The sequence below is a fragment of the Pogona vitticeps genome, chromosome 4 (assembly GCF_051106095.1).
Source record: "Pogona vitticeps strain Pit_001003342236 chromosome 4, PviZW2.1, whole genome shotgun sequence".
NCBI classification, from domain to species: domain Eukaryota; kingdom Metazoa; phylum Chordata; class Lepidosauria; order Squamata; family Agamidae; genus Pogona; species Pogona vitticeps.
Genome location: NC_135786.1, coordinates 37,638,229 through 37,653,108, shown reverse-complemented (window position 1 = coordinate 37,653,108; position 14,880 = coordinate 37,638,229). Strand labels below are relative to the sequence as shown.

Below are 14,880 nucleotides of genomic sequence, written 5' to 3'. Positions count from 1 at the left end.
AAATCTTTTTAACTAGGGATGGAACTTAAAAGCATGGGATCTACCTTGAAACTGCAGGTCCTTCAGACTCACACTCAACCTGCTGAAGACATAATGTGAAAGCACCGAAAAGAGGAAAGACAGATGCCTAAAATATTATGCACTATTCCTTAAATGTGCATGTAAAAGCTGAAGCTAGTACCTTTTCCTGCCAGAAGCAATAGATTTGCCAAGTATTTATAAATATTAGTCAAAGGGAAATCAAATATTATGTATTCATTCTTGCCTTTATTGTTTTTTAAAAATGAGCATAACTACAGCAAAAGATAGGGAATCCAGCATAAAATAAAATAAAAGAGAAAATGCCCTGAAGAATGTGGATATGCCAGAGAAGTAAAGCAATGTGTTTTTAAGAACAGACGCCAACATACTGGACACTATAATAAGATCATTGACAGCTGCAGAGGCATTACATCATGAGTAAACAGTACATTAATTACATCAAACTTATTTAAGAGATGGAAAGTAGCACTAAAAACAAATACTGACAGAGAATGGGATACTGTACAGCAGCAAATCCTCTATGTATCTGAGCAAACTTTTTTGGATGACCCACCAGCACTGCTTCCTTTCCTTTTCTGGGAAACATCAGAAAGTTTGGATGGGTTGGTCTCACTTTGGTGGTTCACGTCATCTGGAGTTTCCAAGACCTAGAAATCACATAAGAGAAGGTACTACTGACAGAGGGAAATGCATTTGGTTTCTGCACTCACATTTCACTCAAAGAAATAGGGCGTTCATTCACATCTCACAGGTGCTCAGAATTTCAGGAGTCATGCTCTTCTGTGCAGGCAGAGAACAACTAATCCCTTCCCCACCTGACCCCATGTTCTTGCCTCCCATCCAACATTCTCTTGGTTCTTAATTACTTTACCGTTAACCTGGCTCAGTGACCCAACAACATCACTTTTCTCCCTCATTTTTCCACAACATGTTTGTTCTGGGAGCTAAAACAACCCTTGTCAGGAACTCCTTCTACGTAACATCTGCAAAGTGCTGCAGGCCGTATTTGTATCCTTTGCATTTATCTTTATCACAGATTAGGGATAGAAAAATATTCTCTAAACTTCAAATTTAGCTGCCTCAACATGGCAGAACCCTGACAAGGAGCTTTGAATTCCAATGAGAGCCCCCCCAATTCTAACCAAGAGCCTCTAATTCTCCCTCCTTTTGAGAAGCAAAGCACATAGAATAGAGCAAGGATATGACGTGAGAACATTATCAAAAGCCTTAGGAAATTCCTTGCCATCCAAATTGGTCAAGAGGAGAATATTGCACTTCTGCACATGTGCCTGTGAGGATTTACATCCTCACCACAAATACACCAATTCTTTTAAGGAATGCTTAGAGAACAAGTTCAGGATAATGCAGAGTTACCACCGACCAAACAGAAATGAAGAATGCTTTCTACAGACGTTAACAGAGAGCCAGAAATGTTTAACATTATTTGTATAGTTATGCCATCAAGCAACAAGTTTTTAAGTTTCATCTTCATATCTCTTCTATCAGCAGAGAAGAAATGATAACTACTGAAGGAAATGGCTTACTTAAGAGCCAGGTGACCCCTAGTGTTTCAGTTGCATAATCGCAGCATTCTTTTCATCAGTGTTTGCTAGATATTTGATCATGAGTAGATGTCTAAGTCGCACTGGCCATGTGACCACGGAAGATTGTCTTTGGACAAAACGCTGGCTCTATGGCTTGGAAACGGGGATGAGCACCGCCCCCTAGACTCGGACACGACTGGACAACAATTGTCAAGGGGAACCTTTACCTTTTACCTTTAGAAAGCATAACCCCAGAAAGCATCTTAAAAAGCAGAGACATCACCTTGCCAACAAAGGTCTGCATTATCAAAGCTATGGTTTTTCCAGTAGTGATGTCTGAAAGTGAGAGCTGGACCATAAAGGAGGCTGACTGCGGAAAAATTGATGCTTTTGAATTGTGGTGCTGGAGGAGACTCTTGAGAGTCCCCTGGACTGCAAGGAAATAAAACCTATCCGTTCTGAAGGAAATCAACCCTGAGTGCTCACTGGAAGGACAGATCCTGAAGCTGAGGCTCCAATACTTTGGGCCATCTAATGAGAAGAGAAGACTCCATGGAAAAGACCCTGATGTTGGAGAAGAGTAAAGGCAAGAGGAGAAGCAGACAGAGGATGAGATGGATGGACAGTGTCATTGAAGCGACCAACATGAATTTGACCCAACTCCAGGAGGCAGTGGAAGACAGGAGGGCCTGGCGTGCTCTGGTCCATGGGGTCACAAAGAGTCAGACATGACTTAATGACTAAAGAACAACAAAGAAAGCATAATGCTTTGGACTATGTATTGGCTATGCTGGCTAAGGGACTGAGTTGCAGTCCAAAAAGTATCTTTTCCAAGATCTGCAACCATTGATTATTGAATATTACATTAGATTTATTTGAATACACCACACTGAAGTTGCCACAGAATAATCCTGATACTGCTAATCTGAATTTATATACATCATTAGTGCTAAACTGTGTAAAGAACTGCTTCCCGACTTCCTTAGGATAAGAATGTGCTAAATGAAGAGTACAGTAAGGTCCTTTTTTTACAATCAATTACATCCCTGTCATATCCAATCTTGTTTTTCTGGAGTTGTTCCTGCTTTCTTTGCTCCTAAACCTAGGCCCAGATCTCTTATAAAGTATGTTACTTATATACCAACGCATAGCATTTAAAGCACTCTCTGGGCAGTTCACAATTTTATTATGCAGGCTATACACTGCCCCCTCTCCCAGCAAGCTGGGTACTTGTGTTTATCAATATCCTGATCTGGCCGTTTTACATATTTTTTGTTTGTGAGCAGGTACTATGACTAAGATATTGGGACTTCACGTTTTTGATATATAGGAAAACTTATTCTTCTATCCTAGATACAGTCAGAAGGCTGATGACAGAATGGGTCAAGGTTCCCGTTAAGATGGGCATGCGTCTCTGTTTCCCTGTGCACAGCTGTCTTCCTCCTCTGTGCAGCAATCACATTAGGTTCTGGTTGGGACGGAACTGGTTCCAGACTCAGCACACGCAGGGGCGAAGTTGCACGTGGGAGAGGTGGAGCCCCGTCCAGCGGGGCTGAAAATAAGAGGGTATGTTGGAATGGGTCATAATTACAGGTTGGTCTGGCCTGCACTTTCAGCAGAACATTAACAAGGTGACATAAATTACTGTTTTAATTAGTAAGGAGTTTTCAAGGGAGGGTTCAAAAAATGATATTCCCGGCCAGCAGTTCAGACCTACTCTACAACCTCAGGATTCTACTACCTCGTTTTACAGCACGTGTAGACAAGATCTCATAAAGAAACATTGCAGAGGGAACTCATTAGACCAGTAAACAAATACTATACGACCTGGGTTGAAAAATACAGAGATCTTCCTTGACATTTTGAACTACGGCATAATGGCCAGGAAAAGAAAAAAAGAAACTTCAGCTTGCGAGAAAAGAAGGGTATCTCAGAAGGGATAACTTGCAGATAATTTGAGTATTATGGCACATTCACCGTATTCCCATTCCAGAAGCACAATTATAGGTAGATAGGCAATTAAGTGACACAGATCTAAAATATTTCATTGAGCAAAGCAAGACTGCACATGTGAAGATTAACCCACCCTCCATTCCACCATAATAGAAGTGATGCATTTTTCTTACCATTGTTGTCTGGGTTGCATATTTCTCTGTCCATTGTCTAGCATTTCTGAGGAATGCTTGCTTGTCATATTTATACTCTGAGGACTAGACATAATAGTAATAAAAAAAGCGAGAGACAAGAATAATTATGGGCTCAAGAACAAATATCAGTCATTTTTAAGATAGCTTTACAAGAAGACATGGAAGACTTCTTAACTATACTAGGTGCTTAGGACAAGACAGATCTTTGAAAAAAGGGTCTAATATTCTGCTTACTGTATTGGTTGCTAAGTAAACAAATCTGAAGCACAGATGGGAAGTATTTACTTTGTTCTTAACAAAGCAATTTCGGTCTGTAATTCCACCTGACTATGACCAAGATTTTTCCTAAGGTGTACCACTAGAAACTAAACGGATTAATTTTCTGCTTATAATAAATGTGCATCAAGTGGATATGAAGAAACTAGAGTGCAATGTAACTCCTCATAGTTCAAACAAGGATATATTGTTGTTGTTTAGTCATTAAATCGTGTCCAACTCTTTGTGACCCCATGGACCAGAGCATGCCAGGCATTCCAGTCTTCCACTGCCTCCCAGAGTTTGGTCAAATTCATGTTGGTAGCTTCGGTGACACTATCCAACCATCTCGTCCTCTGTCGTCTGCTTCTCCTCTTGCCTTCACACTTCCCCAACATCAGGGTCTTTTCCAGGGAATCTTCTCTTCTTATGAGATGGTCAAAGTATTGGAGCCTCAGCTTCAGGATCTGTCCTTCCAGTGAGCACTCAGGGTTGACTAGAAATTAACTAGTTACTTGTAATTAATTTTCCTAGTAAGGAAGGCCTAGTTTAATTTAATTAAATGATCCTTTTATGCTTTTTTTTACTACTTACTGTGTTCTTATTCTTTTCTATTTTGATTATTATTTACCTTTATTGTTATATGACTGTATTTGCTTTATCTCTTTGTTAACTACACAGATTAGTGCCTTGCACTAATCGGGCAATATAAAAATGGAATGATTAAGTAAATAAATAATTTCAAAAATCTATCTCAGAATCCCAGCAAATAAGGAAAGAACACTTACTATGTCAGCCATGAGTGGGTCATCCGGATTGGGTTCATTCATAAGCAGCTGTATAGAGGTCAGCAAGGTGGCAATATTCAGGGATGGCCTCCATGCACCCTTCATAGAAAAAGCAGGAAAAAAGTTTTAAGGGAAATGCTAGACATGAAAAGAAATGTGCCTTATTTCTCTGGAGTTGTCTAGGCCAGCGATCCCCAACCCCCGGTCCGGTCCCAGTCCCTGGCCTGGGCCAGACCAGGCCTCCGAGAGAGACGTCCCCCTGCCCCCATGCGCACTCACCCCTGCACCGCCCGTTTGTAACTGCACACGTGCTCCGCGCCGCCATTTGCACATGTGCGTGGGTGTGTGCGGGCCTGCATAAGCATGTGCTGCTGTTTGTGCATTCACATGAGCGGTTGTGCACATGCGCAAATGGCACCGTGCGCTTTGTGCAGGCCCACATGTGCCTGCGCGCATGCGCAAATGGTGGTGCAGTGCTCATGCGGGCAGCAGCCCGCTCTGCAAGAGAGTGTGCGTGCTTGTTTGTGCATGTGCGTGAGCACAGGGGCGCCCCGCCTTCCTCAGCCGGGGAAGTAGGACTTAGTAGGGTGGTTTTCTCTCCCTGTCTCTTTCCAAATATATTGTGTACTGATACAAATCTATCTTCCTTAGGCATTCTGATACTTCCTCTTGTATCATGGTGTCCCCTTTTGGGTTGTAATCCAGTCGGTACCTATCATCTGAGTTTTCTATTATTAGTATGTACAGTGAGAAAAACAGGCTACAAAACTGTTCCTGAACACAAACTAACCACAAAAATCCAACTACGATTTTTAAAAAGCTTCTGAGAATCCCAGCCCAAACAAGTTTCTAGCTTCCATCCAGTCATCTCAGCAGGGCAATACTAGCTAGAAATCTTTGTACCAATACACACGGCAACAGTCACATTTTCCAGACCCAGCCATCGGTACCTACTGCTGTTGTCATTGATTATTGTAAAGAAAGCCAATTCATTACCTTAGGTGGCAATCTGAGCACATCCAAGCAGATTCTTCCTGCTGAGTCAATGTTGGGATGGTAGATTGGGGTTAGAAAACGTATTTTCGGAGGTTCGAATGGATACCTGTTACACACATATTTCTCTTATTTGAAAGAGTATAAAGTGCTCCACAAGTTAACATGTACAGATCCCTATTCCCATGCCATCTGAGAAAGAATGCAACCTAAAATCTAGAGGAAGAAACTAAATGTTGATAACATTATGATTTTCATTCCAATCCTCTAATCATCTGCAGTATACTCTCCGCCTTTCTACATGATCACGTTTCCATTTTGTGCCCATCTTTGCTAAGTAAAGTTTTATATCAAAGATTTTTAAAAGCATAGCTTACCTTTCAGGTACAACAACCTCCAAATCAAAAACCCCTCTTTCATAAGGTGTATTTGCAGAACCCAGAATTTCTAAGAAAATGACAGAAAATATGGGTCAACACTGCCCCCTTGGGATAACTGAAGTAGTTACTTCAAGATTTTACAGTCTGGTCACAAGAACCATAATAATAATATTTTACAACCTTTTAAAAACAGACCCATCCAAGAAACCTGGCAGAACAAGAACAAAAGAAGAATTCCAGCAAGGGTGGTAATTATTCTCCAGAGTTACCATTTAGCTTTGGAATGAAACAATGACTCTAATCGGAACAGATCTGCTTCTTTATAAGCATAGACGACCACATGGGCAAACACGAAACGAGTTTCTGACTGAAACTGCCCCCCCCCCCATATTAAGCATTTTATCTCCTTGCAGTCCAGGGGACTCTCAAGAGTCTCCTCCAGCACCATAATTCAAAAGCATCAATTCTTCGGTGTTCAGCCTTGTTTATGGTCCAGCTCTCACTTCCATACATTGCTACTGGAAAAACCATCGCTTTGACTATGTGGACCTTTGTCGGCAAAGGGATGGTTTTTAAGATGATTTCTAGGTTTGACATTGCTTTCCTCCCAAGAAGCAGGCATCTTTTAATTTTGTGGCTGTTGTCACCATCTGCAGTGATCATGGAGCCCAGGAAAGTAAAATCTGTCACTGCCTCAATTTCTTTCCCTTCTACAGTATTTGCCAGGAGGTGATGGGACCAGTGGCCATGACCTTAAGTTTTTTTTGATGTTGAGCTTCAGATCATTTTTTGTGCTCCTCACTTTCTGCCATCAAAGTGGTATCATCTGTACATCTGATACAGTATTTCTTCCAGCAATCTTAATTCCGGCTTGGGATTCCTCCAGTCCAGCCTTTCGCATGATGTATTCTGCATATAAATTAAATAAGCCAGGGGACAATATATAGCCTTGTCGTACTCCTTTCCCAATTTTGAACCAATCAGTTGTTCCATATCCAGTTCTAACTGTTGCTTCCTGTCCCACATATAGATTTCTCAGGAGAGAGATAAAGTGGTCAGGCACTTCCATTTCTTTAGGAACTTGCCATAGTTTGCTGTGGTCCACACAGTCAAAGGCTTTTGCGTAGTCAATGAGACTTACTGATTTTACCTGGCTTTTAATCCTTTTTGTTTGTTTGTGTTAATATGTATTGTCTGTTTTTATTACTGTTTTGGAATCTGCTTTGTGATTACATTGTCTAAAGGAGGCTGGACATAAATATTCAAAATTTAAGATGAATATCAAAGGTGGAATCAGAAGTTACATGCACATTCCTAGCCTTTTTTTTTTTTTTTTTTTTGAGCGCCTAGTCCTCCAACTAGAAAAAACTGAGTGTGTAGAGGGGAAAAATTCCCCCTTTTGCTTAAAAAAAAGGGGGTGGGGGAAGATGCAGGCACTTCCAAACACCTCTAAAACAAAGCAAAACTCCAAAATGAGAAATGGAATTCTAGAGACTAAAATGACATATTTTACATTTTCAGGTCTGATCTGATCTATAGTGAGTCCTGGGGGCAGAAACTTGGCTCCTGGAATTTCTGAAGTTACCTATCCCTGCTTTAGACATTAAGTATCAGAAGTGACACAGTAAGCAATACAGTATGTTGTTTTCAGAGAGATAGTCATGTTAGCTTGTTTCTACAACAGCAACAACAAAAACCAGAATGAAACAAAATCAACAACAAAAGTACTGTAGCATGTTTGATGCTTAAATTTATTTCAGTATGAGCTTTCGTGGATGGCAATCCACATCTTCAGATACAAGAAGATGTTTGAGGGCCGTCTACTAAATTCGTTATTTTGTGTGGGTTTTTTTTGTTTCTCCAAGTACCTGAAATTCACAATATAATTTTCAAAGTAGGAATATGAATGATTATATCAGTCTTGCAGAACAGCTATTTACCGTTTATGTCAAACCAGGACAACATTCTACTCTTAACTACCAGCCCTTACTTCTGGAAAAATGTAAACACTTACAATCCTTTCCTGTCTATGTTACTCTGAATGTTGAACAGATCCCACCAACCAATATACATACTTACATACCTTCAGCTTCCATCTGGAGCACATCACAAAATCTACTGACTAAATACAAGTCCACATTTTTTCCACATCACCTTGGAACCATAAAACAGAGACTCCAGAATCATGGATCTACAAAAGGTATTTCTCAGACTTTACTACCCACTCAATATGGTTAAAGAATAAATTAACTGGGGAAGATGAATGCTCAAAAGCATCCTACTGCAAGACTGACCCAGAGGAGCAATGTCACATACAACATTAGAGGCTGTTGACTTGTTCCTCTGTAAATATGACCTACACCATTCTTTGCCAACAATGCCTTTCTGCGTTCTACAGAGGACAAATGGGACAATCTCTACTGCAAAAGAATTAACTGACATAAATCTGACATCAGGAATTACAGCATGCAGAAACCTGTTTCAGAACATTTCAATAGCTCTGGTCACCCCTTGAGTGATCTGCAAGTAAGATTTTGGGGGAAAACCTACAAGACTTGAAGAGAAACAGTTGAAATAAAGTATACTGTATATAGAAACTCATTTACAAGGACTGAATATCTATCAAGGGTTCTTGAGTCATTACCAAGTGGGAAATCCTACACTGATTTCCAATTTGCTACCTGTGTCAACTATGCTATTTTTACCTTATAGATTGATAACTGAAATTATTCAGGGCTGACAGTCTATTTCATTACTAACGAACCATTGACACTTTGTTCATTATCTTTATCCCCTCTATTTATACATGGAGCCATGTACAAATATGAAAAAACAGATCAGACCCATATGGTTGTTGTGCAATACAAAGGTGAGGACAGGTGATACTTTATTGGACCACTAAAAAAACTGAACGAACAGCTAGCTTTCAACATAAATCTGCCTTCCTCGATCTGTGCACCAAAATATTATGGACAACGCACATACTGTATTTGAATCCCAAAATGTTTTGGCAGTTGTCTGTGCCCATTTGATCCTCAAAGGAGAGTTAAAAAGCAAAACAATATGGAGTTTGGGGTTTCAAACTCTGCCCCTGTTGGCCACTGGTTGGATTTTACCTCCCATTTTCTTAAACAAAGGGCTGACAAATAATTTGTATTTACCCCCATCTCCACTGCCTTCTTTTAAAAGTTAAAGTTCCTATTTGGCCAGAAAAAGGGTAATAGTGAGTCCCCATCAGAGAACCGGGAATAAATTTGGTCTACTCATGGGTAACACCAATTGAAGCCAAATTAAAGTCAAATTACCTAGAAGTTGGAAGCTGATGTAATCTTCCATGCTTATGTATAAATATGACAGTCCTATAGTCTCACTCTTGTGTCTACGGAAGCTGACTTGATCCATGATAGCTCATATTAAAAGTTAGCACTTAATCTTTAAGGATCTGCAGCATTGCCTTGCTTTTTGTTTTTGTTTTTTTAATCTGATAGGCTTGCACAAACCAACACAGCTACTTCTTAAAAAAAAAACACCCAAGTGTGCCTGTGATTAAAGGCTTTGTTTTCAACCAGTGATTCCTACATGTACAGGTAAAGCACAAAGAAAAAAAAGTCTCTTAACTCAATGTACATGCAGAACTACAATATTTGCCCTAAATTGTAAAAAAGTTATTTAGTTCCAAACCTGAAGGCTTTGTTTGTTAAAGAAACTATTTCATATAGGTGCTTGTTTAGAAGATAGAAAATTGAAAAAAAAACAGTCAAAATGAAATGATTTGCATGGGTTGGGAGAATAGCAAAAGTAAACGTGTACTTTTATTCAGTGATGATAACAGGCCACATGTGAGCAAAATGCAGGCCTCCAAAGGTTGTATTGCAAGTCTCATTAAACCTAGTTAAGACAGTCAGTCAGCAGACCTGAGAGCTGCAGTCGAACCATATTTAAAGAAGAGCCGTTTGCCCTTCCCTACAATAGGTCAAACATTGTTAGCTAACACAATTAAAATCAAAATAAAAGTCAATTGAAGATAAAGAAATATCAAATCCAGAAAGATACATACGTGCTTGAAGAAGATCAATGCGACTTTCATTCTGCCAACAAGTAATACCTGGTGGTGGCTCTGTCATCAGTAGGTGCAGCTCCCTCTTGAGCCGTGAAGCCCTTTGCATTGCACTGCAACATGAGAAAAATCAACCCTTTAAAAATCTTGACCCTTTTCAATAATCACATATCATCTTTCAATCATGAATTGCCTACTAGAAGTGCAGTAATAGCAGAATCATCTAAATAACTCCCTAAGCTTTACAGCAGGGAGTACAGAATGTGTAAAATGAATTACAATTTTCCTTTATTATTGCCAGCTGGGTCTAGTTCTACTCAAAATAATTCTAAATTGTTTTAGTAAGTCAGAAGTAGCTCTATACATAGAAGCAATGATAAATTGGAGTAATAGTGAAACATTTTGTAACTTACATACAACAATCTTACCAGGATCACTAAATACAGTACGTATAGGATCTACTGGTAGGCAATGCAGCACTCCTTCAGAACAGCAGAACTCTGGAGATTCACTTGTTCAAAGGAGAACAGCTCCAAACAGTATCAAAATGACTTCTTCTCTCTCAGGTTCCAGGATCTAGAAAAGCAGTTTAATGAATTTTAAAACCTTCTGTGAAGGAAAAAATGTGCCTCTTTTATGATAAGGGTCAAGAAATGAATTGTCCTTTTTCTACTATAAAAAAAGGGCACTAGGTCTGATTGGTGATTTTTTTTTTTGTTTACAACTACTAAAATAAACATCCCAGACTATTAAACATGCCTAAATTATTAAGGGGGTCCTGCCTCCCCAAATTAGCTGCTGCCATAGGTCTCTTATTTACTGTTTATATAAACCGAGGCGTGGGTGGTGATGGTGTATGTTATTAAGACCTCCAGTCACCCTTCCTTCCAAAATGTGACCCTCGGTGGCTGGATGACCTTGCAAGCTCCTTTCCTTTCATGGAAGGGTGAGCGCAAGAAGGTGAGCCTTAGTACTGATGGCAAGGGAGGGGGGACGCAAAAACAAAAACCGCTTCCTGCTTGGGGTGCTCCTAAGTTGGTCCTCTGCAGAGAGCAGGGGTTGGGTGGGGGGCAACTTTCCAAAGTTTTAGGCTTGTGATTTCTCTCCTCGCCCTGCAGGCAAGGGCTGGGGAGGCTGCGACCCACCCGAATCCAGGAGGATCTGAAGCTGGTCTGCAAAGACCGGCGTCGCACCAGAGAAGCGTCCTTTTTTTTGCAAAGACAGCCCGCAAGCCTTCCTCGCGCCCACCCCAGTTCCCGCTGAACTACTCTGAGAACTGGCGCCTCTCTAACAGAGAAGACCCACTTCAAGAGGAGGTTGGCCGGCCGCTCTGCAGAAGTTGGGGGGGTCACCCGAAGGCCGAGACGCAGACGCCGCCACACTCCTTCGCCTCGCCTCCCGGGTCCCCCGAAAAGCGCCCAGCCGAAATGTCACCCAAGAAACCGCGCTGCTCGTTCAAAGCCCATTCGCCGCGGCGCGCCTCTTTCCGAGCAGTCTGATTGGGCGGATCAAACGCTCTTCAAAATCGGACTTAATGGCAATTGGTTTGTCGGTTGTATGAGTCGCATCCTCCCAAACCTCAAACCCATTGAGCGGCGCCCGCGGGACTTCAGCCCTAACGTGATCCCTATCCGCATTTCCGGTACACAAGACTGGAGCTGGTTTTCTTCTTGGTTTCCTTACCAATGTTGATACAACTGGGTATTATCCCGGAGTTAATTATCTGTTTATTTATTCATTTAAGATTTTTTTTGTACCCCACCTTTCTCCTTAAAAAAAGGACCCAAAGTGGCTTATATCATTAAAAAACAGTATTTAATGCTAACAATGGTGAGTATACAAATACAAAAGGATTAAATAGATACCATCACTCAGGCAGCCAGTCAGTAAGGGAAAGGCTTGCCTGAAGTGAAAGGTCTTTGTCTGCTTGCGGAAGGACAGGAAAGATGGGGCCAGCCTAGCCTCTCGTGGAAGTGAGTTCTAAAGTCTGGGAGCAGCAACAGAGAAGGTGGCAGGATTGAGAGAAAAGCCTCCTCTGGATTCCCCTGTACCAGCAAAAGCAATTTGATAGCCCACAGAAACCACCAAGAGAAGCGCATGGGGACCTGCATGCAAGCCCAGTCCTGACCTGCTGCATGCAATGGGATTTACTCAATGGGTACTCAATACAGTACATACTTATCTGAGTAGCCCTGTTGGATTCATGATTAGATGGTTGTAGGTTTTTTGCGCTGTTTGGCCATGTTCTCAGTTTTTTCCCTAACATTTGCCAGCAATTGAACATTTTCTTAATGTTCAAGACCAATCAACAAAGCATTCCACTTACAATTTCACACATACAAACTTGGCTGGGCTGATGCAAATCCTATACAGTCATTAACCTGGCTATAAGCTCTCTAACTTGACCAAAGTGAGCCAATCAGCCCAGCCCTTACTTTACACATATGGTCTTGCTATAGAAGAAGGAGGCCTGTAAATTTACACTGTTTTAAAAAAGGTGTTTGGAATTCAGTAATCATGTGCGGAGAGAGGGAAGTTCAAACATTATGAGTGTGCTTAGTTCATAGCAGACAAGATGTCTATTGCCACAGTCCTTTAAAAATCTTTGTATCCTCTGATACAAAGGATTATACAAACTTTATATAAGTTTATATAAAACTTGGTAGATACAACAAAAATGTTCTAAAAGATACACATTAAAACATAAGTCTCCAGATACTCTTCCACAAGGTTTCATGGCTAGAACTGATGTATATATGTAATTCCCTCTTCTGACAGCTATGACTGTAAGGTCTTTTTCACCTATATTTATGTCTATGATGCAGGAATCAGTAGTATGCAAAACAATGGCTTTTATTGAACAACTTTTTGAGTTGCTAACTTTATCAACTTGTAACAATGAATGGCCATCAACATACTTTTTGTAACAGTTAATCTGATCTGGGTGTCTTCATCTTAGCAAAAGTCAATGTTGAGTCTCCCTGATTTCCCTTGGGATACAAAGTGGCTTCACATATGCCAAGCAGGATGTGCTGTAATAGAGAGGGCTTATAAAAACACCACTGAATACAGATAATCAGCTCCCCTCTCTTCCCTGTTGAACTTCCTGGGGTATGGAGATTTCGGCAGCCCCACCCTTGTGTCAAGGTATACTGCTCTCTCACTCCTCTCTTGGGGAAAAATTTCTTGTGCTCAGCGCCTGCTCTCAAGTCTCTCCTATTCTCCCCAATAAGAGGGTTTTTAAGGGGTTGAATTGATCTCATTTCCGCTACCACCTTCGTAGCATTTTAAACAATGCCAGTTCCCTGTTCCATGGGTCTCGCTTGAATATCTTCTCCAAATCCTTGAGGTGTTTAGAGCACCTCTATTTCAACTAGATTGGCATCTGCCACTTACTCTTCTACAGAGTCTTTCCAGACCTCCCCTCCTCTGTTCCATTCATCACCTATACCTGTTTTCTTGCCTTTCCCCCTTCTTTTACATCCTTCACTACATTCCCCTTCTCCTCCCATAGGGGCTGCCTTTCATTTCCGCCCCTCTATGCTATGTCCTTTCCTGAGCTGCTCCTCCTATGTCATTTCTTCCCAAATGATTAGAGCCTCTCCCCAAATCAACATGCTTAAGACTATATTCTCATGGCTTAGGAGGGAGCCTGTCTTCCCAGTCAACAGTCTCAATATAATTTGATTCATCGTGTATTTATTATTACACATTTTTCCATGAGGTAAGCAACATGTCAGAAAACATTTTCTTCAATTAAATGGCTAACACAGATGACACTTTTTAAAATAATCACCACACTAAGCCATTTGACAATACTAGGTAAACGTTTATGTTGTATGATCTATGTTTAAACTATGTTCTAATGCACAAAAGATAAGTTCTCTATCACTGTTGCACAATTTGCCTAGAGTTTCTATTAAATGAACTTATAAGGCCACATGGAACTAAGATCATGTTTACATTGTACATAAGCCACTTTTTCTCTAGTGGTGGTTCAAAATGTCAACTGAAAAATGTTTACTCATCTGCTTGTTGTTCTGTTCTGGATATCTGTACTATAAAGAAAATTTGCTACAGAGTTATTTGGGGGCAAATAGCCTACAACTAATTTGGCTCTAAAAGCAGCGAAATGAAATTATGCATTTGTGGGTTGAAGTTGTAACTGCTTACACTGTCAGTCTTTTTGCCTTTCATTTTCTTTTGGCCTCGCTGGTTACAGCCATCACCTGGATGATACTATTTTGATTTTGTTAACATTTCATATAAGCTTATCTCACAATAAATATTTCAGACTTTAAGGTACCATCTGACTGTTGTTTTAACTTCTACGGAAGCTAAAACCTACTTATACTAATGTCAAGCAAACATGTCACCCAAGATAATTTCCTGCAATACATGAACACACTTGGTAAACACTTCAAAGATGCTCCATAGTTTTCATACTAAAAATTAGCTTATCTGATAGGTTTGTTAAAAATATTAGCAGCCCAGGAACAAATGCAATAAAAGACCCACACCCTCTCCACTATGAGACCTTACACAAATTTAAGTAACAATTTAGACTGCTAGTGGAAGTTCACATGATAATTGTTCCTCAAGTTAAAAATCCCAGTATATAGAGGTAAACGTCAGAAATCAAGTGCCCTCCCCTGTGTGCTGGTTTTCTAACTG

The 14,880-nt window shown here is 40.5% G+C and overlaps 1 protein-coding gene across 3 annotated transcripts; it reads right to left on the bottom strand.

Annotated features, from left to right (window-relative positions):
* Nucleotides 1-247: 247 nt before the first annotated feature.
* On the bottom strand, nucleotides 248-13,841 carry UBE2T (ubiquitin conjugating enzyme E2 T). 3 transcript variants are annotated; one of them, XM_020782538.3, is made up of 8 exons: nucleotides 11,512-13,841; nucleotides 10,620-10,782; nucleotides 10,207-10,319; nucleotides 6,147-6,216; nucleotides 5,773-5,878; nucleotides 4,777-4,875; nucleotides 3,713-3,796; nucleotides 248-689 (listed from the first exon to the last, which is right to left on the bottom strand). In XM_020782538.3, the coding sequence occupies exons 3-8, from the start codon at nucleotides 10,313-10,315 to the stop codon at nucleotides 561-563; spliced, it is 597 nt and encodes a 198-aa protein (XP_020638197.1). In that variant the 5' UTR covers nucleotides 10,316-10,319; nucleotides 10,620-10,782; nucleotides 11,512-13,841; the 3' UTR covers nucleotides 248-560. The 3 variants fall into 3 exon arrangements, with proteins under 3 accessions (XP_020638197.1, XP_020638198.1, XP_072853208.1); XM_020782539.3 differs by having other exon boundaries at nucleotides 10,635-10,782; nucleotides 11,512-13,830; XM_072997107.2 differs by lacking the exon at nucleotides 11,512-13,841 and adding an exon at nucleotides 11,352-11,484 and having other exon boundaries at nucleotides 10,635-10,782.
* Between the last annotated feature and the right edge of the window lie 1,039 nt (nucleotides 13,842-14,880).

What these genes read in the sequence shown, in the direction of transcription:
- UBE2T (XM_020782538.3), bottom strand. Translation starts at nt 10,315, where the DNA reads ATGCAAAGGGCTTCACGGCTCAAGAGGGAGCTGCACCTACTGATGACA. An exon ending in CATTGATCTTCTTCAAGCAC is followed by an intron (nt 6,217 to 10,206) that starts GTATGTATCTTT and finishes TCATTTTCTTAG; the next exon opens with AAATTCTGGGTTCTGCAAAT. An exon ending in TGCTCAGATTGCCACCTAAG is followed by an intron (nt 4,876 to 5,772) that starts GTAATGAATTGG and finishes TTTTCTATGAAG; the next exon opens with GGTGCATGGAGGCCATCCCT.